The 27,668-nt window shown below is 37.4% G+C and overlaps 2 protein-coding genes across 4 annotated transcripts in view; one reads left to right on the top strand and one right to left on the bottom strand.

Moving 5' to 3' along the window:
• Positions 1–982: 982 nt before the first annotated feature.
• LOC129267861 (uncharacterized) lies at positions 983–7,585 on the bottom strand. Its single transcript, XM_064100897.1, has 5 exons — positions 7,413–7,585; positions 6,061–6,185; positions 5,562–5,631; positions 4,924–5,104; positions 983–4,167 (listed from the first exon to the last, which is right to left on the bottom strand). Exons 1-5 carry the CDS (start codon positions 7,540–7,542, stop codon positions 4,056–4,058), a joined length of 618 nt encoding a protein of 205 aa, XP_063956967.1. The 5' UTR covers positions 7,543–7,585; the 3' UTR covers positions 983–4,055.
• Positions 7,586–13,771: 6,186 nt separating this feature from the next.
• The window catches only part of LOC129263817 (nuclear receptor coactivator 6-like), a 28,928-nt gene continuing 15,031 nt past the window's right edge, over positions 13,772–27,668 (top strand). The window contains exons 1-6 of one of the 3 annotated variants that reach the window (XM_054901728.2): positions 13,772–13,826; positions 17,507–17,599; positions 19,208–19,254; positions 20,641–20,710; positions 21,648–26,876; positions 27,227–27,523. In XM_054901728.2, coding sequence (XP_054757703.2) covers positions 19,220–19,254; positions 20,641–20,710; positions 21,648–26,876; positions 27,227–27,523 — 5,631 coding nt within the window. In that variant the 5' untranslated portion in view covers positions 13,772–13,826; positions 17,507–17,599; positions 19,208–19,219. Of the gene's footprint in view, positions 13,827–13,854; positions 13,948–14,027; positions 14,150–17,506; positions 17,600–19,207; positions 19,255–20,640; positions 20,711–21,647; positions 26,877–27,226; positions 27,524–27,668 lie in introns of those variants that run through there. The other 2 variants (XM_064100899.1, XM_064100898.1) reach the window with 2 other exon arrangements.

The raw sequence follows: 27,668 nt of genomic DNA on the forward strand, positions 1-27,668 counted from the left end.
CCAAAAAAAATCACCACCATAAAAAATGAGAAAAGAAAGAAAATTAAGAAATTTACTTGTCGGACGTTTTATCCGACAAGACCCATTTTGTCCGACAGTTACCATAGTAACAGTACCTCTCAACCAATCAACATCAGAGAAAGATGTCAGATCTGACAACTTGTCGGATGAAAATGTTGATGAAACACTCCCCTGGGGGGCGTTTCATGAAAGGACTTGTCGGACGTTTTATCCGACAAGTCCCATTTTATCCGACAGTTACCATAGTAACAGTACCTCTCAGCTAATCAACATCAGAGAAAGATGTCAGATCTGACAACTTGTCGGATGAAAATGTTGATGAAACACTCCCCAGGTCTGTATGCAAATGAGGAGACTGATGACATCATCCACTCACTATTTCTTTTTTATTTTATTATATGAAATATGAAATATTCTAATTTTCTCCTCTTTGTCAAGTGAAACAACGATGAATTCCTCTATGAACATGTGGAATTAGCATTGTTTAATGCTATATGGTTCAGTCAAGTTGGTCCTAGTTGTCAAATCTGTAAAAAAATACACTGTAAAAAGTTTACTGTAGATTTTACAGTAAATTACTGGCAACTCTGCTGCACGGTAATTTACTGTAATTTTTATTTTACAGTAAGCTACTGTAGTTTCGTCCTACAGTAAATTACTGTAAATTTGAACTAGCTACAGGAAAATACCGTGAAAAGTGCTGTAGCTTACTGTAAAATTTACCAAATTTTAGAATTGTTGCTACTGTAAATTTGGTTAAATTACAGTAAACTACTGTAAATTTCCCTTGCATTACAGTGAGGTACTGTACACTTCCTACAGTAAAATGCTGTACACCTTCCCAATTTACCCCCAGTACTGTACACTCCCTACAGTAATTTACTGTAAATTGACCCCATTTACAGTATGTTTTACTGTAATTGGCACAACTTCCAATGACAAAAATACACTTGAGTAAAACTTTTGAATGAAACTTTGAAAAGTCTTTATTGCATTAACATGCAGTAGAACTGACAATGCCATATTTCACAAACAGTACAATTTTTGTAAGGATCATGGGCAAAATGCTGGCAAGTAGAATGTGTTGCATAATCAAATTTCAAAGATGACAATTATACAGAAACTATGTACACAGAAATGTCCTAAGAATGCTGATGTTCATTACAGACCTGTTCACTAATGTAGTCAAATTTCATGAATACTTTGTTCCTCTGGATTTGGTAATAGGTAATTACCATGGACTGAATGGTATTACAATAAGTGGCATCCTTTTTGCATGCATAAACTCTTTATGTATTTGTTGGACCTGTCAGAGCAAGCAACAAAGGTTGTAAGAACAACCATAAAATTTGGTTGGTGTTACTTTATCTGCTGTTTGCAATTCAGTTGACTTAAACATTTTGTAAATAAATCTATTCAACAAGTAAAATTCACCTTGCATGCATTAAAGTAGTTGTAATTGCTAACCTTACACAAACTTTCAGGCCACTGTATATTAAATGAGAGTACATTAATGAACAGGTGTGTTTTAAAGCAATCCATTTACATGAAGGGTACCATAATCATTCAAATATTCAGTCATAACCCATTAGAATCAATTACAAGTGAAAGCAATTTTTCACTTATGCAACTACTGCCTGAAATAATGGCAAACTTTCAATTTCTTTAAGAAAACAAATCTGACTAAAGTGAACTTCCTTCTAGGAGGGCTTGTCTCAGCTGACCTTGGATGAACACTGGATGAACATACACACGCACACACGCACACACACACACACGCACACACACAGACTCTCTATCTCTTACATCCACATATCCGTAGTAACACGCAAAATGCTTACTCCATGGTAACCTGACGACAATGCTTCTACCAGAAGAAAACTGAATTTTTAAGTGAAACTTCTCACTTATGAGTAATTTTACATGTATACTATTAATTGATAAAAAATTAAGTGTATGTCAACTTCTTATATATACATATTCCCAAAAATCTTATTAAGACAGAAAACCTTATTCAATCCTATATCAAAATAATGAATAGTCCTAAACACACACTGAACCAATAATTTATATTACAAGCATACAAATACATTAACTGCCATGAATACATTAAATTGTGACAATAATATTACATTGCATACAATATTCCTCACAAATAAAGTTTCTTACAACAGTACTATCAATTTGATATTGAAACTGGCAAGAAAGAACCCGAATGAGAGTATTGCTACCATTGCAAATACTTAATATTTACATGAATATTTGACGAACAAACATGTACAAATATGACCTCCAATTTTGCCAAAGTAATGTTTGTACTGTGACACTTGAACAGCTGCGAAAGTGAAAGTATGAAAATGTTATAATTCTGTGAACAACAAAATACAATGTAGTAAATCCTCAGTAATCATAATGAAGAAAAATGTCAATCTGTGAGAAGTATCTAAAATTTTCAAATTTTTCTGTACTACATCATGCAAATCTGCTATTTTGAGAAACTCTTGAAATGTAATCAAAATGTCACATGCTTTTTCATTTGAGGAATTTCTGATACATTTAATATCCTTTTCTGACTATAAGAAAACAAAAAATTGCTACATCACCTTAAGATTTCCTGAATTTCTTGATATAATTTGGTCCTCTTTACAAAAATGGCTAACAGTCAGCCATGCATGATATGCAATAATGGAGATCACTGTGTCATTCATGTAATAATAATATAATAATAATCTCACTCCACCTTGGTAGGCTGTGTTAAAGCCACATACATTACAGAAGTTTACATCGTTCTCAGTAAACAGCTTATTGCAATATTTGTCAACATCTTGATGACCAAGCGCTTACTACGCAGTATATATATATACATATATATATAATGTAGCACAATGTTGAAATCGAAATTGATTTACAGCAATGTTAATCCTAACTAAAGATGAATTTTCGACCACGAATGTTGGAAATAGATGCCTCCGCTACTGCCATACCAGAAATATATTTCCTAGTTTTTATTTCCATAAAGAAAAAAAAAACCCTCAAGACCTTTGATCTTGTGACTTCAAAATCTAGTCAGATAACTGTTTCTCAAAAAAGCAAATATATGCATTTGATTGAATCCAGAGAGCTTGAGATTTGACTTTCAGACCCAAAATCTTAATAGATCATTGTCACTTGTATATGCACAAATGAGCGAAGTTTGAAGTTGATTCGTCAAATGGTTTGGAGTTATTGCGAGAACGGTATATGTTATATGTACTTTATTGTATTCAATGACCTTGACTTTTGACCTTGAGACCCCAAAATCTGAACAGATCATTGTTACTTTAACATATACACACGAGACAAGTTTGAAGTTGATCTATCAAAGGGTTTTGGAGTTATTGTAAGAATGGTCTATTTCTTATGTATTTTAGTGAATTCTATGACCTTTGACCTTTGGACCCAAACACTTATCAGCTCATTGTCGCCCAGATATGTATCCTCAAGTCAAAAAGTATGAAGTTGACCTGTTGACCGGTTTTTAAGTTATCGCGAGAACGAAAGTGGGACAGACGGACCGACGGACAACACAAAAACATAATGCCTCCGACACCACCTTTGGTGGGCGGAGGCATACAAACAGTGTGTAGTGCCATATATCTATGTTTTTGTATGGTTCAAATTCGGTTGTAAGGAGATATTCTTAACTTTATTTTTCCAAGTATGAAACCCCTTTACATTTACAATTTCTATATGAATTTTACCCCTCCCCCACTCTTACTTGACCTGGATTTGAGAAACGGCTAAAATAAAGTTGTGGGCAATGTCAACTTAATAGCATATTCAAATGAATGTTCTCTCATAACTAGCATGTCGACAATCTATTTCAGCAAGTTTCTCATGTTATGCAATATTGGGCATAAACTCTGTAGTTGCTTGGTCAGACAAAGCTCAACCAATTATTCAAGAGGATGGTGACCAAGCGAACATAGTATTATTGGGTGATATATAAAATCACATGTTTTTAGATGATGGGGTAAAATGTACAAATCAGGAAATTAAAGCCACTGGAAATCAGCAAACCGACGCACAAATGACACTACTTTCGCGTTGCAGTGACTCTTCGACGCATGGCACTTCGACCCATCAGGGCTTATTCCGAGGAGACATCTGAGAGACAGGGAGAAAAAGATATTACAGAAAAAATAAAAATAAAAACAATCAAATGAAAACTGAGGGAGTCAAAATAAATTGACAAACCTAAAATGAAATTTATCAAACAGTAATTAGAGATGGCTCCATCAAGCCAGCTTTACTTAAAAAAGAATACTTTTTAAATCACTTTTTTCTATTGTTAGTACAGAGACACACTCTTCTCTACTCAAGTACGTAATCATTAACCTGCACCAAAATACACCAGATGTTAGTGTGCTAGTCGCTAATAAGTTCTTGAAATTTTGGAGTTCCCCACAGTACTGCTGGGTTTGCTTACTTTCAAAACGTGACACTTGCAATGGAAATCATATTTGGCTCCCAAATAAATGCAGAAGTACTGTGAAGAATGTCTTTGTTTTCTAAGGCAAGGCAACAGTCGGATGTTGCTCGCTCCATCAAGTCGCAAAGCAGTAGCACATTAATAAAAAGCCTATTTATCAGATAAGAAAGTATGTTCTAGAATCAAAATGCTTAAATTTATGAGCTGCTCGGATGTGACGTCACAACATCATAACTTGAAATATTCACAACTCTAACAAAAAATTTTGACGGATTTTCTTCAAACCTTCACCAATATTTTTCTTTATTTTTCCACATTTTTTAAAATCAAGTTATTTTTCAGACTGAAATTCCATTTAGCTAGGATGTCCATGAAATTGGACTTATGTCAGTTCCAGAAAATGGTCCGATATTTTGCATGCCATATTGTACCTCTGAATGAACTCCAGTGTTGCTGCAGCCGTGCTTGGATATTCCAAATTGAGGTTGTAATAGGTGGCAAAAAGGTATGCCACCCCACAAAGAAAGCCTTCAGTTGTTGATGATGAATGGCCAATAACTCTGCTTTCAACCATGACCATCCACTGGGACTTGGCCGAGTCAAATGGATCTCCTATCAAACAAAATAATGTTAAGATTTAATCGTTATGAGCTTCATTTTCTATAATTTGTTTTAACACTAGCTGATGGGAAAATCTCTGGTACAAATTCACTAGAGTAAAATTCAGTTATTTATTTCCAATTGTCCTGATTCCCCCCCCCCCTTATGGACGCGTTACAAAGTGAAAAACTATAATTTATGTTTTTTGCCCAGTTTTAAAGGCTGGGATCATGCAGTATTCACATGTCTCTTTTGTTAATGACTGCATATAATTACAAGCATGGCAAATCTGAAATGCTGAAAGTGAAAGATGTACATATGAAATACAAGTCTGTTTAAGAAAATTGACACAAAATAAACGTACATGTCTGTACAGATTTAGTCTAAACCTAAATCTGAGAATGTTTTAAATGTCTGTATTATATTATTCTAAGAGGTTTGATTAAAAACACTGGAAGTTGTCATGCACCTTGGATTATGAGTTTGGGTGAATCAGATGCATCTCCCTCTTTCTCCATGTCCTCAGCAGTATCTGTAACCTGAAAAGATATGATAATCCCATGTTTCCATTACCATTACACACAAGATTCAACTCTTCAGTGTCATTTAATTGATTTTAATTTTCATACAGCATGCAGTCCCCAAGAGTGAAGGTCCAATACAATCTAGAAATAATCATCAATTAATTTTCAATTATGTACCACCTCGAAGGGGGAAGGGCAAGTGATCTCTCTCATTTCTTTTTTCAAATGGGGGCGTGCCTTAGCAACAAAACACCCCCCCCCCCACAACAAAAAATTAAAAATTGAAGAAAAAAAAGAAAAAAAAAACAGATCTAAGGAAAGGTTCCACAAAGGGTCTTGAAAAGTCCAGAGTCATCGATACAAAAGCAATTATTAAATACTAACTTTTTCACTCAGGACTAATAGCGCAAAACATTTTTCAGGAGAGTAATTATTAAATCTTACATCACGGATGAGGAAAAGGGAGTCATTCCCTTCTTTAAACAGGCTCTGCAACCCTCTCAGCACACCAGATGCTACATCATGCAGGTTTGCATCATCTTTTGCAGCCGCAGCTTCCACGAGAAGTACTGGAGGAAGAGAGAGAGGGAAAAAATAGAAAAAAATAATAAGTTGAATGAGTAGGGTCCTGGGCAGGAGGGGAGGGAGATAGGGGACAAGAAGATAGACATGGAATGAGTAAGAAGCAAAATGAGAAAGAGTTTGACAAGATGGAAGAGATATGAGAAGTAGGAGAAGCCAAAAGAAGAGATAAGAATTAATTAGAATATTAAAAGAGGAAATGAAAAAAAAAAAGAAAAGGAAAGGGGAGGTGGCAAGAAGGAAGGCAAAGGAGAAGAAATTGGTGAAGAAAGAAGACAAAGGAGGTGAATAATTAGAAGCAGCGGGAAGAAAAGGACAAAACAAAAAAGTGGAGAACCGAGAAGTAGAAATATAGAGTTGGAAAAAAAAATTGTTTGTGTGTTATTTGTGATCAACTTTAAAAATATTTACAAATGGATAAGTCTATATTTTCAAGAAAAGTTTACCATTATCAAAGTGTAAAAACTGCAATAGCAAAGGAAATATATATGTGTTATATTGTGAAAAAGACACAAATGAATTCATGGGAGTATCCCCCTTCCCCATCCTTGGCTAATTATATGCACGCGCACGCTTTCAAACAGTGATGACGTCACAATGCAAAAGACCAGACTGTAACAGACGATTGCCCACGGTCGGCCGCGCCGGAACTCCTTGCCATATCGCTAGCGCTAGCGCGCGGTGCATGCATGCGCTGGCTAGCTAGCTCGCACCATAGGCCATACAAGCACTGCACTAGCACTGCATGCTGCGCTGCATGACTGTACTGTACGAGTATGGCCAGGGTTGCATGGCTAAACTGCGTGCAGACATCGGAATCCGATGCAATCTATCTAGCTGATCTAGCAAAAAGTAGCGTAATGAAATTTAGTCGATATGATGGAATTGCTAAGAGGCATTTTAATGATAATTTCAACACATACCAAATTTCTATGCATAGGTCTTTACTATTTTTTAGCAAGTTAAAAACAGTCGAAATTTGAGTCAACACCCCGCACAACTCTAAGTCTAAATCTACACAGTACACATCTTCCGTAGACAACATCCGCACAACACACATTAACACATACATCTTCATAGACAACAGAGAGAGAGCGCGAAAAGTGAGGATGGTGAATGTCAGAGTTCCATGAAAGATTACATTATATGTAAAACAGTTCAACAAAACATTTCTACATGTGAAGGATCTACAGGATGAAAATATCACTACTTACCAGGGAATGTGTACTTGACCGGAGACGTAAAGTTGAATTCAAAACAACAGCAGTTCCGACGGCACTTCTTATCGATCTGACACTCGAAATTTTGCAAGAATTTATGCTCCGCGCCGAGTAAGAGGCGCATGCGCGTGTGACGTGTTGTATCCCAGAATGCATTTCGCGTGCTCAATTACAGTAAATTACTGTAAAGTTGATCTCCCAAAAAAAAGAACTCGAATGATTGCTGTAAATTACCGTGAACCGCCTGAATAATACGGCAAATTACTGTAAAATCATCATTACAGTATCTTACTGTTAAAATTTACATCAATTTACCGTACAAATTACAGCAATTTTTTACAGTGTAGATAACAAAAGAAATAGTGAGTGAGGGACATCATCGACCGTCTCATGTGCATGTCACTGATATGTGCATATCACTTTTTTTCTGAAACATAAGCGAAACTTTATAATGTCATAACTTTCTTATTTCACATCCGATTTTGATGAAATTTTCAGCTTTATGCTAATTTGATTTTTCTCTATATTTATTCAAATAAGCATTTTTCTGGGGTGGACTTGACCTTTAAAAAAAAGGGATTGACAACTGATTTTATTCTTAAGAAATTCTTTGTTACAGGGAACTTCGAGACATTATCATACACTCATTGTGAAATGAATGAATCTTGATCATTTTTGTAACGATGATTCAGCCCACCCATGACGGCGTGCATATAACTATTTTTTTAAAGAAATAATAATAATAATAATAAAACATTAATTGCTTATATAGCGCATATAACGATGATAAAATCATGTCTCTATGCGCTTTAGAAAGAAGAATATAAAGAATGGAGAAGAAAGAAAAGCCTGTTCACAGAGGAGCAAATATATAATATCAATTAATAGGTACATGTATATCTTATTTTACAAAAAGGAATGTCTTCAAAAGGGACTTAAAGGATTCTACATTATTAGCTTGTTTAACAATATCAGGTAATTTATTCCAAAGTTCAGCAGAGGACATTTTGAAATGTTGCCAAAGGTTTAAACACTGGCGGACCCAGGGGAGGGAGGCAAAGTCGGCCCGTACGTGCCTGCCCCCCTTTTGAGAGGCAGAATTAAAATTTGTAATGTAAACATGCCGTTAAAATCGAAGAGTGCCCTCCCCCCTGATAGTGATGCCTTTTTTTCTTGTCAATATTTTCGTGGACGAAATATCCTTAGTTTTCGGTTAAAACTTTTTTTTCTTTTTTTTTTTTGCTTTTAAAATTTCCCTCGGGAAATGTGCCAACCCCCTTTGGAAAATTCTGGATCAGACCATGGATTTAAATATAACAATTTTGCCATTGTGATTTCATTTCGTTTATTTCCTTCTCCAACATTTACAATAATATTTGTTTCGTACAATTTGATATACAAAATATAGGCCTAATCAAGAAAACATATTTCAAATCTCCGTGTACAAATAATATAATCATTAATATAAACAGGTTGGACATGGAGGAGACTGCTAAAAAGCGGAGTAGCCTATAGACAAAAAAACTTTGTAGATACATAATATAGGGGGAAGAAATTCAAAATTTCATCAAATTTTGATTAAATTGTTTCAGCTTCAGTTTTATTTTTTCTCATTTCCAACAAAAACAGTAAACAAAATCCATCATAAATACAAATGTAACAATTGAAATGTAATACAGAAACATGTAACGCAATTGTCATTGGCTTAGTAAAATCATATCTTTTTATCCCTAATTATATACCCCGTTATCTGTATTTCGGTTTTAAAAGTGGGGGCTGCGAGCCGACAGACTCGGAGGGGGGGGGGGCGGGGGTTGTCGTCATGCACCGATGCAAAATATCACCATTGGGTGGTCATTTGTCCGTTTTTGTACATGGTTTTGGAGAAAAAAAATGCAGAGGGCCGGGCTCAGCCCTCAGGTTCCGCGGCCCCTTTATATTTAATTTTCTCAATTAATTTTCAAGATTTTAGAAATTTATTTCATTTCCATCATACATCAAATACAATTTTGGCTGTGTTCCTCGTAATTTCTTTAACTGACTGAGTCAAACAATAGCAGAGCAGAAGATACGATATTACAGATATGAATCGTAATAAATCATGTGGGGGTGTCGTGGTCTATGACTTTCGTCTTTCAATCTGAAGCTTGCATGAGTTCGATTTCTAGCCATGGCACGATTTCCTTCAGCATTGTGCTGCACTCAACCCAGGTGAGGTGTATATGCTCTGAATCTCCTGATTGAAAAGGAACAGCTGCTCTATATCTGCTAAGCCAATTAGGTAATATTTATGCTGCATTATACTTCTGATAAAATAAGCGTTATGCGGTATATTTATAGGCAATAATCATGATGATGATAATAATTTAAACTATTTATTGCAGGGAACCCATACTAACAAGCTTTGCTTTCCAGTGGGTTCATTTTTTTCATTTCTGTATATTATATTTTTGTGTTTTGCTTTACATTGTAACCTTTGTTAAATTTTGGAATGAAAAAGAAAAAAAAAATTATAATAATAATAATGATAATAACAATAATAGTAATATTTTCCAGTGGGTTCATTTTTTCATTTCTGTATATTATATTTTTGTGTTTTGCTTTACATTGTAACCTTTGTTAAATTTTGGAATGAAAAAGAATAAAAAAATTATAATAATAATAATGATAATAACAATAATAGTAATAATAAAAATATAGATGTAATAATAATTGTCAGTATTATCATCATATTATCACCATCATGCATTTACTCAAAATTATGTATCTGCCTGTAATGGTAAAGACAAGATTGCATTAAAAACTTTGAGGAAACCTCTCGCGGCACTATATGCAAAGTATAGAGGTGTCAAATTAGTAGTTCTAAAATATGGCACATTTTCCTTCAGTTAAAATTCAAGAAACGCCTTTGGTTCCGCACTTCGCGTCAATGGATCTATTTTCGAGCCCCCCTTCCTATCTGCGCATTCCAATATTTTTCGTTACTATGTTTTATTTAAAAAAAAAAACGATTTGAGCAAAATAAAGCCATGTGTATATTGATCAGATCATGGAGCTATTATTGTTTAATAGCTCCATGATCAGATCTAGGCTGCATTGATTGTGAGACAAGTTCTAAAAATGTAGGCCTAATTGAATTTAAAGGGATGGTCCGGGCTGAAAGTATTTATAGCTTAATGAATAAAATATAATTCACCAAGCAAAATGCCGAAAATTTCATCAAAATCGGACACCAAATAACAAAGTTATTGAATTTCAAAGTTAAGCAATATTTTGTGAAAACAGTCGCCATGAATATTCATCATATGTGGGCTGATGATGTCACATCCCTACTTGTTCTTTTGTATTTAATTTATATGAAATTAGGTTTATTCAAATTTTTCCTCCAAGAGCTAGAAAAATTGGATTGACAACTGATTTAGTACATTAGATATTTATTGCTGCAACTTATTTCATTATAAGGGAGACATATTATTCACACAAGTATGAAAAAAATTAAATAACATAAGAAAACGGAAAGTGGAGATGTGACATCATCAGCCCAACTAATGAATATTCATGGTACTGTTTTCACAAAATATTGCTAAACTTTAAACTTAAGTAACTTTATAATTTGTTATCCGATTTTGATGAAATTTTCGGAATTTTGCTCAGTGAATTCTACTTTATGTATTAAGATATAAATATTTTAACCATCTTTTAAAAAACAATACATTTCCATTGCGATCTTTTATATTCGAATTAAGCCACAAAAAGATGGTTCGATATTGGAATTCTAAAAGTAAAAGACATTATTTCAGATTCCAAATTCAAATCATTAAAGGAAATAGAAGTTTTATTTGAAAAAAAGTATGCAAATCTTTTTCAGGAGTATAACATTGTAATGAATGCAATACCGAATGTTTGGAAAAAGACCAGATTTGAGTTATTTTTTGAGATTCTTCAACCTAAAAGTGAAGACATTCTACAGAATATTTTGATGAATGTAAATAGGAAAAGAGGTTCAAAGTTATTTTACACCATTATTTCAAACAAAATAAGTATTAAGCCTAAAGCTGAAGAAAGATGGGAAAATATTTTACAAGAAGAGATTGATTGGAAATCTGTATGGTTATTTAATCTACAAACTGTCAAAGAAAATAGAATAATAGAGTTTAATTATAAGTTATTACATAATCTTTTACCTCATAGATATAATTTGTATAAATGGAAGTTAAGAGATAATCCTTTATGTTCACATGACAATGAAATACATGACAGCGTACATTTATTTGTAACTTGTAAAAAAACACAATTATTCTGGAAAATATTTAGCAGTATCGTGTATAAAGTTGTAGGCATTAAATTTGACTTTAATGTTGCTACTCTGATAAAAGGATATGAGTTGAAAAACAAAAAGTATAGAATTTTGAATCTTCTAATTATGTATGCAAGGTATGCTATTTATTCAATTTTTATTCGAACAGAAAGTCGGAGTTGTAGATTCCATGAGTTTGGTATACTTTGTTTATTCAAAAGGTTGATTTGTAATCGTTTAGAAATAGAGAAGCGTTGTAAAAGTAAAAATTTGTGTATTTTTGAAAACAGTCCTGTTCAAGAAAATATTTCATGCTTTGTATGACATTGTTAACATTTTATGTAACTATCACATGTGATTATTTATCAATAAAATTATTTTTAAAAGAAAAAAAAAAAGATATAAATATTTTTAGTCCGGACCATCCCTTTAAGCATAGTGCACAATAGGTAAATCCTTAGGCCTAAAAATTGTTAAGCCTGTCCTCATAAGCTCAAAATCGGTAGGGTCGGTTGGTCATTTATACACTCAGGACGCACACCCGATCCGGCATTCAATGGTCAGAAAAATATTCATATAAAATCAACGGTGCATATCTGAACCTTTTTTTTTTCATAATTATGTGCATCGAGAGGGATTATTACTGGATCTATTCAGTCCCATGGGAGAGCAGTAATTTGTCAATGCTGGATTTTATTGGAACTTAATTAGTTGCCCAACTGTGACTGCAACCAATGCAATCTGGTTTGAAGCCCCTGTACATAGCGCGAAAAAATTCCGAAAACCCCCTTTTCATATTTTTAGTGTTTGAAGATTATTGGATGAACTACCAATGGTAAAAGTTTGGATTGTGTCATTATTCGCGATTAAGTTTTTCAAATCTCATTTTAACACATGAGTCTATGAGGAAATAAATTTAGTTAGTATGGTACGTGTGTGCCCTTGACATTTCCCCTGTTTTCCCTTATGTTACTCAAACGGGCGAGTCAAAAACTTTGAGCCCGCGTTTTTCCCAATTTTTTGTTCGAGCTACATATTGCTGAACGGCTGATATGTATGGGAGATATGACTGAGGTACTCACTTAAAGCTGTATGATCAGTGGTCAGTGCCATTAATATACATTCGCTATATACTCCCGCGCAGCTGCCTCGCTGCACTATGAGTGAATGACGCATTAAATTGGACTCTATATGAAGTCAAATATTTCGAAACGCGCAATTTGTGTGTGTGTGTTTTTCAAAGCCACTAAATACAAATTTGAGCAAATTATACACCCAAATCTGAATTTTCTTCACCAAAACATTGAATTCGTATATTTTGGGTTTGCAATAAATAATAATAACAATAATAATAATGATCATAATAATAATAATAATAATGATCATAATAATAATAATAATAATGATAATAATAATAATAATAACAATAATGATAATAATAATGCAACAACAACAACAACAACAACTACCACTACTACTATACTACTACAACTTCTACTACTAATCATACGGACGGTCGAATATCGCAATTTATAGGCCTATAATATTCTTTATGCCTTATTTAAGCATGCTTGATTTTTTGGTAAAACAGACATACAAAAGAGTAAAAGAAATTAATAATCGCATTGCTATCTTTCCTCACTATTCATAGGCTTAATAATTAGTATAAGGGGTGACTGGGGACTGGGGGGCGACCGCCCTCGCCCCATCACCTATTTATACACGGTTGCACATAAAATTATATCTAAATCCGTTATGAAATGTGTTCAGCAAGGTTAACATTCCAAAGAACACGTAGTATCAGTGACTATTAAGATTTACAAAAACATGCTGATCTCACGCTGTTCCATCAGGGATAGGTTGTGAGTTGTTTATTTCCCAGGATATATATGTTCACGATCTATTTATATACTCCTCATTAACATACACCCTTGAAAAGCAATAATGAAACCCGACACATGCCCACCTATGACCCTGTGACTCAGAAAAGCGACACCGTGCCCCATTGGTCACTTAGATATGGTAATTTTGTTTGTCTGACGTATTGTCCAATCAGCTTCTTTGTCATTAAAATTACCCTATTATACTCGGAACCTCGGAACCTGTCGACGGTGAGTGAAATGCCGAATAATATTTTCTGATAAATTTTAGGGGTTAAACGTGCTACAGCTCGACGAGCTGCTTGGTGCCACTTATTGATCGATTATTTTCATGAAAAAAGCATGATATGATGTAGAATTTTTTGTACCTTTTCTGTAGTGTAGAATACTGCCTTTCTGATGCACTTACGCACTTGTTCCCATTGACTCTGTGTAGAAACATACGGAGCCGTATTCACACAAGAAGCCTATGCTTCGGAATTTTATTCAATCGAAAATCCGACAATGATGTCAATGTTCTCGCCATCGAATTCTGTCCAAAATGTTGAAAATATGTATGTAATGTACTTATATGTTGTAATTGAGATGAATATAACATCGCTGTTTGCTTTTGGTCGATATAAGTGGGGAAGATAATGAGTAATAATCTCTCATTTATGTGTGCGAAATAGATGAGTGTCAAAATCTTTCATGTTGGAGCGGATGCTCAAAGGTTTACCAGGCGGCCAGTGTCGGGCCGCGGACAGAGCTGTGTCCGCTCGTTGAAGTTTGTTGGGCTCGACCTATTAGTATTAGTATTGAATGCGAACACTGCACTGCAAGTGCACCAGTGCAGTGCATGCATTATTATAACCGGATAGTTTACTGCAACAGCACTGCACTGGTGGCAGTCATGGCAGCAGTTGCACACAGTTGGCCCACTGACAAGTGAAATTATCCATAGGCATTAAAAAGAGTGAGTTTACATGTAAACTCACTATTTTTAATAATTTTTAAACTCCTGATCTGGGTCCCTTTCAAACTTGTTCGTTGTGCTGAACATCTCTTCTTCTTTATAAGTATACCCAGTTGTTGTGTGTCCGGACGATCAATTTTAGAAAGTCATTCGGGAAAAATTACTAGCGAAGTTTCATCAATTTTTTGTACAAAATGTTAGGAAATATTATAGAGAACAAAATAGTAGATGATTAAAACTATTGAATTCACATTTTTAGTGTAATCCAAAGACAAAAATGAAGGCTTCAAAAATATAGTGTCCGGACACCCGACCCCCCATCCTACAGGCCACCGTCTGGCGTATTGTCGTACTGACTGCTGAATTAAACATTAAAATCTTAGGAGTACTATACTATAGACTATAGTCATGGTTAATTGATTTTTTGGCATAATTCTTATCGTGGTCTGTAGATTCAATTATATCAACATCAATATTTTCTTGAATGAATTCAATGAAATTCAAACTATCTACACAAATGAATTAGGCCCTATGCAATTATTGCATCAATTTTCTTGCAATTCTGATCTTGCCCTTCCTGGCATGTGAATGTTTTTTAATCATTTGAATAATAAATGGATCATAATTGGAACGTGTTTTCCCTGTGGAAAAAGTGGGAAAATCAACAAAATTGCTGATCTGTTTTTTTTTTAATTGGTTATTTTGAGAAAATTCAGAATGAAAAGAATTGTTTGTGGCTCCATAATTTTCATCATCTTTCTATTCAAATTCCTTGGGGAATGTTCAATGTCTGAGTTTGCTCAATCTCAAGATTTTAGCCCAATCAGCCCTCTTCTTGATTATTTTTGAGATTTAAGAAGTACCCCATCTCCACTAGTGCAAGAAGTGAATTCGTGCTTGAGCTAGGCATCGATGCACACCATGAATAAATAATTCTGAGTTGAATCTAGAGTGCGTCTGCACCTGCGAACTAGCAGGATAATTCGTTAATAGCACGCTATTATAATTTGTTAAAAGCACGCTATTTTGCAAATAATCTTAAGTTGACTTTAAGGAGAATGAAACCTTTCGAACAAGATAGATTGTGTGAAAACAGAAAAATCAAAGAAACAGATCAACAAAAGTTTGAGAAAAATCTGACAAATAATGAGAAGGTTATGAGCATTTGAATTTTGCGATCACTAATGCTATGGAGTTCCTCAAATTGGCAATGCGACAAAGATGTGTGATGTCACTTGTGAATAACTCTCCCCGTTACTGTAATATATACATGTATTTCACTTAAATTGCCTCTTATATCACATCTATCAGTAGATCATGTGTTCTTTCTGTAGGAGGGCATGTAATACAGATTTTTAAAGAATACATCATGGATAAAAAGTTTGTATCACCATAAGAAAAAGCAAAAAGAGACATTTTGAGGGTATTTTATAGTCCATCAAATGGAAAGTTGTTCACATGTGACATCACACATCCTTGTCACATTGCCAATATGAGGATCTCCATAGCATTAATAGTGATTGCAATATTAAAATGCTCATAACTTTCTCATTATTTGTCCGAATTTTCTCAAACTTTCTTTGTTCTTATTCTTTGATTTTTCTGTTTCGACACAAGCCTACTTGTTCCAAAGGTTTCATTCCCCTTTATGTAGGATTTGCAATCTCAATATTAATCCAGCAAACTATCCCAATGATGGGTCTCCATTACAAATAATCTTGAGATTGTTCAGATCGGATAATTTGCTGGATCAGAGCCATAATTTGGCACACATATATATTTAATTTATCTTCTGATGCCAAATATGTGACTCCCAGGTACGGGTTCTGAACTTGCGCAATATTAAAGTGTACTGGTATGTCAGACTCAAATTTGCTCAAAAACATTAATTCATGTGCAAATCCAATGCAAATTATATTTATAGCCATTAGGCCTATTCATAAAAAAATAATGTTTCCTAATTCTAGACTTTCATGGTGTTGGTAGAGTGTAAAATGATGAACATTCATTTTCAGTTAATGTTGCAACACCATGAAAGTTATATCAGTCACGAAACGACCTTTCAGAATTCAGAGTCAAGAAAGAGGGGGATATTCTTCATTTTCATGAGAGGTTCCAACTAAAACAATTTCAATGAAATCTGGAAAATAATGGCCATTTCGTGGTTTAAAAATGAAACTTTTTGTAAATTTTTTTTGGTCAAAGTCTCCTACCGGTTAAACTTTTAAACATGCGTTTATTAATAGCTTTTAAACAATTTTCAAATAAACGTAATGTCTCAGGTCTACTTAATAGTTTGTATAAATTATTTCAGGGAAATAGGGAAGATAGACCCTACTGCTCGCCCATTGCAATGTGAAATATCGGCAACTCTTTTGGAAGGGTTCTTTTTTGCCCAGTATGGTCTAATAATTGTCAAAATAAGAAAACAAATTTATGTTTTTGACTGTCACTTGAATGGCCTTTATCTATTTTGACTCTGCTCTTATACAAAAACAATTGTGTCAATGAAAGCGCACTCCATGCATGTAGTGACGTCTTTAACAGGTGTCTCAAACTTTTGCAGAACTGGCCGAGTTAAAGTGACCCCCTCAGTAAAAACTTTGAGAAAAAAAAATGGTTTGTATATGTGTGCCTTTCATGAAGAATTCAGGGCCCCGTCTTACAGAGAGTTACGATTGATCCAATCAACCACAACTATCAAAGCTAGCAATGTCACCAAAAATATATATATGTTTGTTCAAAATATTTTCGAGATACATGTACAGGTATTGTTTTCTTGACAATTCAGAATGCTTCTCTTTGTTTTCAAAGGACATTGTGCAAATTTCCTATAGAAAAAAGTATATGATTTTAGTGGATTTCCATACATGTATACTTGAGGTTGTTCGGATCAATCGTATACTCTCTTTTTATATGGGCCCCTGATGAATGAAATAGTTTTATTTTGTTACAGAATTTACATGTGGAGTAACAGAAAGAATCAAGAAACATGACGCTGGCCGGGGCTGCCGGATGATCACAAGACTCCGCCAAAGTGGCTTTTCAGGTAAATATAAACTTCCATTTTCGTTATCCCTGTATACATGTGCTGTAACTTGCCATCTACTACAGTAATGTTAAAAAGGAAGTTTACCTTTACCCTGAGGAAACTTTTGTTGTATACGGTAATAAGGACAGTGATTTTCCTTTTCAAAAAATTGCCTTTTCCGTTTCAGAAAATCTCAAATTCCGTTTCAGCATGTCAGAAAACTTCTGTTTCCCCATAGACTTTGTGTACATGAAAAAGAAACAATTCCGTTTACCCATTGAATAGCAATGTCATAACATTCAAAATTTGTATCTGCCACTGTACCAGCAACGCAATATAATCTGTTCTAAACGGATCTATGCGGGTAGACAAAATATTTTGACAAACACATTTAACATAAAATACATCCTCGCCTTTCACATCATCAGCATTATTTTTCGGTTAAATGAAATTTCATCGATAATTTTGGGGGTTTTTGGACATCATTTTCAGCAGTCAACGATTTCCGCCTATCCGCCATTTTGGATTTCAAGACCCCGATCAATATCGTGCTGTTACATCTTCGAACGTAGAGGGCAGCAACACAATATTGTGAAATGATCTTTCTGTTGATATACTGAAGGTTCTATTAAAAACCATGTTCATCATTTATTTTATTTATTTTTTATTCAAGATACAGATCATACATGTACAGAGGAAGCTGCTTGCATATGAGGTCACAAATCAAAACATTTCAATTCTAATTAATTTTTAAAATCTTTGCCGGATGGAGCGTTGTGGCCCAGTGGATTAGTCTCCGGACTTTGAAACAGAGGGTTGTGGGTTCGAATCCCAGCCATGGCGTAATTTCCTTCGGCAAGAAATTTATCCACATTGTGCTGCACTCAACCCAGGTGAGGTGAATGGGTACCTGGCAGGAATTTATTCCTTGAAATGCGTGTGCGCTGTAATCTTAGTAATTACGGCTGCCAAGCTACAGCTGGGGTAATAATATCCAAGTCCTTTGGAAGCGCATAGAGACATTATTCATAATCGTGATATGCGCTATACAAGAACTGTTTATTATTATTATTATTCCTCAAAACTTCACTGGCAATTGTTCTTGTTTTTTCTGTTATTTTAAAACAAAATTTTGTCAGGATCAACTTTCCCTTTAACCTCTTTGCAGTACTTGATTTTGATTGCCTGTTGATAATCATTTCCTTGGTAGTTACCATTTGGATGACAAGGTTGCCATTAAATGTTATGCAATGGGCTCCAGGGGCCCCTCTTACAAAGAGTTGCCATTGATCCTATCAATCGCAACTATGGAAAGCCAGCAAAGTCACCATCTAAAATACATGAATGTACAAAATGTTTTCTAGATATGATGTAAATTACATAAATTCATTGTTTTCTGGACAATGTGGGGTGTTGAATTGTTCTCCTTTGTTGACAAAGGACATTTTGCAAATTTCCTGTAGAAAAAATTACTACATTGATGGATTTCCATTGAGTTGCGATGGATTGGATCATGTAACTCTTTGTAAGACAGGGCCCAGAAGTGTCTTCTTATTTGACAGACATGTTTTATAAGAACCTACTTTCATTGGTAGTATAATACAGTGATGTATTTTTTTTCTACAGCCATTTCAGGACATGGATGATGGTAGATGCCTACTTGACGTGATAGAGTAAGTCGTCTCAATTCATTGCTATATAGAGGTGTTGTGGCTCAGTGGATAAGTCTCCGGACTTTGAACCACAAGGTCTTGGGTTCGAATCCCACTGCAGCACTTGCGTCATTTTTGAAGGCATTTATCTTCATTTGCCACTCTCCACCCAGGTGTAGTAAATGGGTACCTGGTAGGAATAAATTTCTTGAATGCTCGAGCGCCAGATAAGAGTAGCCGTGCTAAAGCCGGGGTTATAATATGCAACACCTAGAAACATTTTATTAAGCGCAGTGTTGCATATTATTATGATGACTGTATTATGATTATATAGAGTGCTGTCTGATTATCTTTTTTAAAGAATAGTAGTCTCAACCTAAATTTGATTGGACTACAAGTCTTGACTAGAGGCAGGCCTAGTTTTGACACTCCAATCTTTCCAGAAATTGTTGAAAATAATATACAAATATACCAGGCTTTGAGTAAGTATAACGGAAATTATTCATCCGAGGTTGGACTGGCATTACTATTTTAAAATAGTGATTTTGCCAGTACAACCGAGGATGAATAATTCCCTCTATACTTTCGAAATAAAGGCCTGGTATATTTGTTTTATATCCTAAAATAAGTTAGAGCAATAGATCTTGATAATCTAGTTCTTGTATTCTCAGTTTATCCTTTTTTAAATCTGCTGACGCTGACTGACCTACTTTTCCTGAAGCACTTAGCTACGCGCTCTGAGTGCGCGGAATGCGTATTAGTGCTTGCGCCATCATGATCTGTGACGTCAATGATGGAATAGTCGACTATTCCATCATTGACGTCACGGAATAGCACATTTTCTCCGGTGGGCGTTTCATTTTCGACATCATCGCAAAATAGTGGGAATATGTTTGGTCACAATCAGTATACAGGATTTAATTTATGTAGGATATAATGAATGATATACCACTAATATTGGATTATATAGTTTATCAATTAGTACGGACATTGATTTTCAATTACAAAAAGAAATTGTCTTTCCTGTTTGTAAATTTTGGTGACTTTGTAACTTGATCTAAAATGGAAATTTCGTTCTCAGTAGAAAATGTACATAGCAAAACATGAATTCCCTTTTGCAAAGGTAATTTCAGTGAATTTTCACATATATATATAAAGTGAAGAACCAAACATATTTCTCCATTTGATTTTACTGGTAAGTAGAAAATCACTGCCCCGAAATCAGAATTAAAACTTTTGGCAAGTAAAGATGGTACCGTAATTGAAGAAAAACTGTCTTTGTACTGTAAAGTTTGAATTCTTTCATTTCTCAATGCATTTAATGTATATTTTGTCATCTTGCTTGAGCACACTGCTGAGTGGATTTGCATTCTAAATCATATCTTTTGTAATTGTTTTTGTTTTCAGTGACCCTGATGCGTTGACATCATTTCTTGACAAACAAGATGAGTTTAGACTGGATAGTGCTGACTTGGAGGTAAGATCCTTTTTCATATTTCATTAAACAAATACCGCCTTTTAAACATTTTTTGTACCAGCTACATATGGTTGGTTTGAATAAAAAAAGATAAAATGGTTGTTCAAAACCTCAGAGGGGGGTATATCAATCCCCCCTTTTAGATCTCAGCCGCCAATCGCGCATAATCTGAAAATTAGCAGGATAATAGTGTGAGATGTAAGGCTGTATGAATAATTTTTCCGTAATCATCACATTTTTTTCTGTATGAATTTATTTTAATTAAATGCTAATTTATGAGTATATCATACTTTTTGCTCTAATTCACTATAAAAAGCTCATAGAATGCTATTTTTTGTACATTCTTTATACCATTGCTAACGCTAACAAATAAAAAGAAATCATGGTATGAATATGAATTTCTTATGTATTTATTTGTTTTTGAAATTTTGTTTTTATTATTTGTTTTTTGCCAAATTTATAGCAGAAACTTCTTGAAGCATAATTATGCTAAAATTAAGTAATTTCAGCTGATGAAAGTAAAAATAATCATATCTTTATGAATAAGGGGAGAAAACTCAATTTACATTGACTTTGCACGTTTTGGAGCAAAGAGCAAATTTGGGTCTGACCTGCATTTACGTAATGTTGCATAATTTTTGAACCGCATACGTGGGCATTGTAAATTTGGTTTCAAAAGATGCGCAAGACTTCAAAGTTAAAAAGTCAGTGAGCTGCGCGGTCAAAAAATTCTGCGCACTGGAATGGTCGTGGAAAATGGGGGAGGGGATTGATTCAACCCCCCCCCCCCCCCGGGCGGTTTTAGGGTTAACATGTTCTAATAAGGGTCTGTGCGTGCAAACTAGGATTTTATAGCTATCTGTACACATAAACATGACTTTTACCCATGTTCTGAAGTTGATTGGATTTTGTATGTTTTTCTTGATCTGATATGCAGGAGTTCTCCAGGTACCAGCAGCAATCTCTTCTCACCAATAACCAATATGCCATCGGACCAAACCCCAGCGCCTCCATGGCGCAGGAAACCCCATCCTCAGTACTGATGCGCCTTGAAAACATCTCACCCCCACCAATCCAAAATGACACTGTCCTCTCACTCCTGGGCGATCGGCCTTTCACACCGACCAGCCACAAGCCGCAGAACAACCAGGCTGCATCCAGGCCGATCATTGACCTTGGGTTTGGTGAGCAAGAAGGGGGTGAGATCAAAGAGATATTTCCTGACTTTATGATGGGTTCCAGTCAGGTGCAGGCCAGCAACAACCAGGCTTTTTCAGCAGGTGATGATCTCTTCGGAAAGCTAGGGGTCAAGGGGAGTGTTGGAGGGTCCAACCAGACGCCATCTGTCAAAAGTGACTTCTCCAGCATCTTTTCATTTGAGGAGGAAGGTGAGAAGTTACAGCATGCCGTCCCACCCAGCTCCGTCAGTTCAGGGAATGTCCAAGATGTGATTCAGCAGAGTCTGATGTTGTCAGGGGTAGGTGATCTCTCTGATGATGTTCCCAACCAACAAGAGGCTCTTACAGAGGTTCCAACGGACAAAGGATCTGGAAGAACACATGCTGTACAGCCTGCTCATAGTATCCCGCAAAGCCATGCTTTACCCTCAAGTTTCATGGTCCAGGGAGGATCTGTCCAAAGTAGTAGTTCCCAAGACCATCAGAAGATGACGACAAAAAGCATTCCACAAGTAGCAGTTGTAAGGCCACAAACTCAACCTCAACCACAGCCCCAGACGCAAGTCCTTGCAACACAGCCTGTCATCGATGCCCAGGGGCAGGTCATCAACTCTCAGTTCCTCCAAACGCCTGGGAAAGTCATGGGTAGTGCACAGCAGACTGTTATGCCCATGCAGCAAACCTATGTCCTGAACACGAAGGCTCCTCTGAATATCCATCCCAAACTTGGAATCAGCCCTCCAGCTGCATCAAAACCTCAACCCCAACAAGGCATTAGAATCATGCTGGCACCACAAGCGGGTAATAATATTCAAACAATTGGAGGAGCTCCAGCTGGACAAACCATCCAGTTGAATCATGGACAGGCTGGTGCAACAGGACAGCAAACGGTTGTCTTACACAATGTACAAGGTGCTGTACAAGGAGCAGTTCAACCTGCTGGAGCTTCTTCTGTACCAGTCCTGCAACCAGTTATAACAATTGGTGCTACTCAAGGAAGCTTCATCTTCATGACAAGACCACCTGCAGTTCTTGCCCCTCAGCAGATTCAGCAACTCCAAACCAGCGGTTCTGGTCTTGCCACCATTCAGATGCCTGGACAGGCCATGGCACCCGTTGTTCAGCCTGTCAATCAGCAACAAGGAGGTAAACAAGCCTTACCAGTGATGCAGCTTGTGCAGTCTGGCGTTTCAGCTGGAAAGGCCTACCAAACAATCGCCTTGCCGCAAGGTTATGTCACCGGTGGACAGACAATAGTGATCCAAAATCCACAAGGTTCATCAAATGTCCTTCCAATCGCACAGAGCCAAGCATCGATAGTTCAATCTGGAGCCAATCAAGTCAGCTTTGTGCAGAGCAAACAACCTGGAACCTATAACAAAGTTCAAACAACTCCACAGCTTATTCAGCCAAAGGTAGTAAGTTCAGCTCAAGCACAAACAAAAGTTGGACCCATTTTCTCGCAGTCTCTGATATCTTCCACTGCATACCGCACCAAAGACATTGCATACAATCCGCCATCAAAAGTGGATGTTGTATCGTACCAATCTCCGGCTAATAGTGAGATGGTTAATTCTCCTGTATCATATGCAAGCAGTATTGCCCATCAGAATGCGGCTAATATTGTTCAACCATATGCCCAGTCATTATCCACTGCTAAAAATGAAGTGCAAGTAATCAAGTCAGATCTTTTGCCTGCATCCAAGGCAAAGCCAGTAGAAACATTCCGTCATAAACTGTATGGTAAAATCTCCACAGTACAGTCGGATTCGAAGCACACTTCGCAATCTGTTCCCCAGTCAAGTCAAGCTCAGATGGCTGCCATTACTCTGGCAAACCAAACCTCGGGCTCCTTACAAACCTTACTCCAGAAAGTACAGCCTGGTGATGCTGGAGCAGAGCAGAGTTCATCCTTACACCTCAGCCAGGCACTTAGCAGCACGACAGACCTAGGGACACAGTCTCAGCCAGTCTTCATTCAGCAGAACTCTCCTCCTGCAAACACCATTGTTACGCCGAGCAATGTCAATGCTAAAGGCTTGCCAAACCAGACTCAAACCTTGCCAGGAAATAGTGGCAGTGTCCCTGCCCTCGTCCAGCACTCTCAACTCGCCCAGCTGAACTTACAAAGTTCAGTTTCTTCTGCGGCTGTTTCCATTCAGACACCCACATTAGTGAGCACACTACCTTCCAATACTAGCAGTTTACCAACCAAGAAGACTCAACTAAAAAAGCAAAACATGTTTGGTTCACGACCTGTTGCTTCTGTTGACAGCAGCGCTAATTTTCAAGGAGAGTTCCTGAAGACATTGCAAGGAAAGCATGTAGTTGCAAGTGGTACATCAGCCTCCACAATATCTACGTTAGCCACTAGCAGTATTCTTACCACAACTCTGGCCTCTTCTACCGTTGGCTCCCAAATCAACCAAGGAGGACATCCAAATGAATTTACCTCGGGTTCCCACATGCTAGGGAGTAATACAAGTGTTACAGCAAGTTTGGAGAATACCATTAGTAGTAGCGGTATGATGAGTAGTGCTGGAGGAGTTCTTTCCACTCCTGGTCTTATAAGTGCCCTTGAACTAAAAGCGAAGCAAATGCAAGAATCAGGTATGAAGAGCCTTGCCCTGAACCAGCAGCCTATGGTTAGTGCATTGCAGTTAAAGGCACAGCAGATGATGACTCCCCAAAGCACATCTTTCAACCAGCAGCCAATACGGCCAAATGCACCCATGATGAGTGCACTTCAGTTGAAGAATGCTGGCCATTTTCAAGGACAAGGTGTAAGTGTTGCAGGCGCTACTAAACCACAGCCCATGATAAGTGCTTTAGAAGTACAACAGCAGATGCAAAGGCAAGGGCAGGGTATGAACGCAGCACAACAGCCAGGCACTCAGAATCGACCAATGGTAAGCGCTCTGCAGTTGCAGCAATTGATGAGACAGATGGGCACTTCAAATCCTGGAGCTGATAACACAGCACTGATGAACCAGCTCTTGCAACTTCAACAAAGAAAGAATGCAGTACAGGCAGGTGCCAATCCAGCTCAATCAAATCAAATGCAAATTCAAGCAGTTGTAAACCAGAGCCAAATATCTCATCCACCTAGTTCTGGACAACCTTTGCCAAGTCCACAGGGGGGTTCCAGACCACCAAGCATTGGTCAGTCACTTCCAAGCCCCCAATCCAATCAAAGTCATCGCCCTCCAAGTGTGCCTTTGCCGAGTCCACAAGGGATGCCACCACATCGCCCACCAAGTGCAGGACAACCTGCACAGAGTCCTCAAGCCATGCAGCCACACCGCCCGTCTAGTGCTGGTCAGCCATTGCCCAGCCCTCAGGGCAGACAAACATCTCGTCCACCTAGTGTTGGCCATCCTCTACCCAGCCCACAAGGTCAGCCATTAGCAAGTCCACAAGGATTGTCAATGCCAACTCATCATAGCCAGCATGTCATGGGTTCTCAAGGATTGCAAAGTCCACAGAATGTGTTAAATAGTGGCAGCCAAGTGATCCAGAACAACCAATCAACCTTTGCTCCAAATGCACATCATGTGATGCCGTCAAGTGCTCCTGTCCATCCAGCGCAGACTGGGCAAGTTCCTAGTCAGCCTTCCACAACGATGATGCCCCAGCTTTTACAAGCTTTTGATCTTTTGAAGAAAGCACAGGCAGCCCAAGCAAAGGGTCCATCAGGTGCCCAGGAGCAAGCTCATTACATGCAGCAGTTTCAGTTGCTCTTGCAGAAACATCCAGATTTGATGAAGCAATTGCAACACCTAAAACAGAAACAGCAGCTTGCAAAACAACAGCAGATGGCAAAACAGCAACAGATGGGAGCTTCAATGCCTGCAAGTTCATTCCAGCAAATGCAACAATCTGGTGTCACCAATCAACAGCAGTTTCAACAGCAGCAGGTCCTTTCTGCGAGTGCGGATCAAGCACAACTGGTAGCGTCGTCAATCTTACAAGCAACCCAGAATGCTAGCGCTGCTTATAACACAAGACATGGTGGAATAGCTTCGTCTACAGGAGAAACTGATGTACAGCAACTCATTAGACCTAGCTCAACTACCTTTAGCACCAACAGTATTCCAAAGGCAACAGATGGACTTCAAAATCAGAACCCCAATTACACACCCAATGTAACTATCCAGGCTGTGAATTCAGGGCAGAAGGATGGCACACCTAGCGGAGGGTCGTTCGTACCAAATCAAGGTCAACAACCAGTGGTTTCGTCTTCAAAAAAGAAACCACCTCCAAATACATCAATGATGCCTCCACCCCCACCTGCTCCCCAGCAAGCTCCACCAAACGTGTCTATTCTGCCTTCACAGAAGCAGGCTCCACTTGGAACGATTCCTTCTGTTACCAAGGAGAAAGATGTGTTTGAGTTTGATGATGATGATCCAGTACCTGTCAAAGTAGAGAACAAGTTCAGTCGGAAGACATCAGGCGGAAAGACTGGCTCTGGAACAGTTCATCACCAACCTCTATCAATGCAGCAGAGAGCAACAGAGGGTCAGGCTGCTCTTCAGATCGACCCAACTGGGGTACCTCAAGAAGGTGCTCCCGCGCAGATGAACTTTGTTGGATCTCAAGCCAATCAACTGCCATCCCAATCTGGCCAGATGTCTAGGTCTCAGAGCAATGCCTCGCAGGGTAGCCATCTGAGTCGTATGTTGCAGAGTGCACCCCAAATGATACTGCCTTCAAACCAAATGAATAAGAAACCTGGTTTTGAAGCTGGGCAGCTCACCTCGCAGGGTTATCAACATGGACAAGTGCCACAGGAGAATATCCGGAGTAGTCCAGCAACATCGTTAGTCTCACAGGGGGCTCAGTCACAGGTCACAGCAACAAGGGTGTCTGCAACATCTGTCAATGCTGGGGGAAGCTTACAGAAGGATTCTAATGTTGCCAGCAGAAGACTGCAACAGCTACAGCAGAGTCAACAAGCAACCAGTACTGTTTTCAAAACGAAAGCGGTGAGTATTTTATAATGTTATCATTTTAGATTAATTTATTTGTTTTGAAATCTTCTCCAAATCACTTGACATTTTTACTTTCATTATTAGTTAAATCTTGCCACCGGAGCTGGGGGGGGGGGGGGGGAGGGTGTTTCATTAATTTCTAAATTAATAAATAAAATCATTTTCATTTAGAGGATTAGTTTCAGTTTACAAACGTTTCTTGTGAGCTAATACCTGGTAAGGCCCCGAAATCCATTTGAAGGGAAAGCTGTTTTATTACGAACCTTATAAGATTATATTGGTTAAAAGATTAAAAAAACAAAAAAACAAATTAATTGCAACCAATCCATCTCTTGACTGTTCAGAAAGCCAAAACATCACACTTCAGCGTGCAGACCCAGCAGAGCCTCCACAGTGTCCAAGGGTTCATCCGGCAGCTAGAAGGCATCGTCAACCGCACCCCAAAGCAAGAGGCGATGCTTCAACAGCTCCTGGACTTACAGCAGAAGATCAACGACCAGGCCAGAGCTAAGCTGGAAGGGACAGGTACCCCGACACCCTCTGCCAAACCAGTAGGTGGTGCCATCGTTCCAAAGGTCCCTGCCACTGGCTTATCCAACGATGCTACAGGAGAAGTCGCCACAGCTGCAAGTACCATCCAGGTACATATTTTGTTTAATTTCATGTTGTTTGGTGCAAAAAAAACTTGTAACTAATAAAAGTACAATGATCTTGGTAGTGCTTCCATTTGGCTTTACATTGGATGTCACTTTTTTTTTAGATTGTTCTTTGGGCCTGATGTTGCCA

This window comes from Lytechinus pictus, chromosome 6 (assembly GCF_037042905.1).
Source record: "Lytechinus pictus isolate F3 Inbred chromosome 6, Lp3.0, whole genome shotgun sequence".
Classification (NCBI taxonomy): Eukaryota; Metazoa; Echinodermata; class Echinoidea; order Temnopleuroida; family Toxopneustidae; genus Lytechinus; species Lytechinus pictus.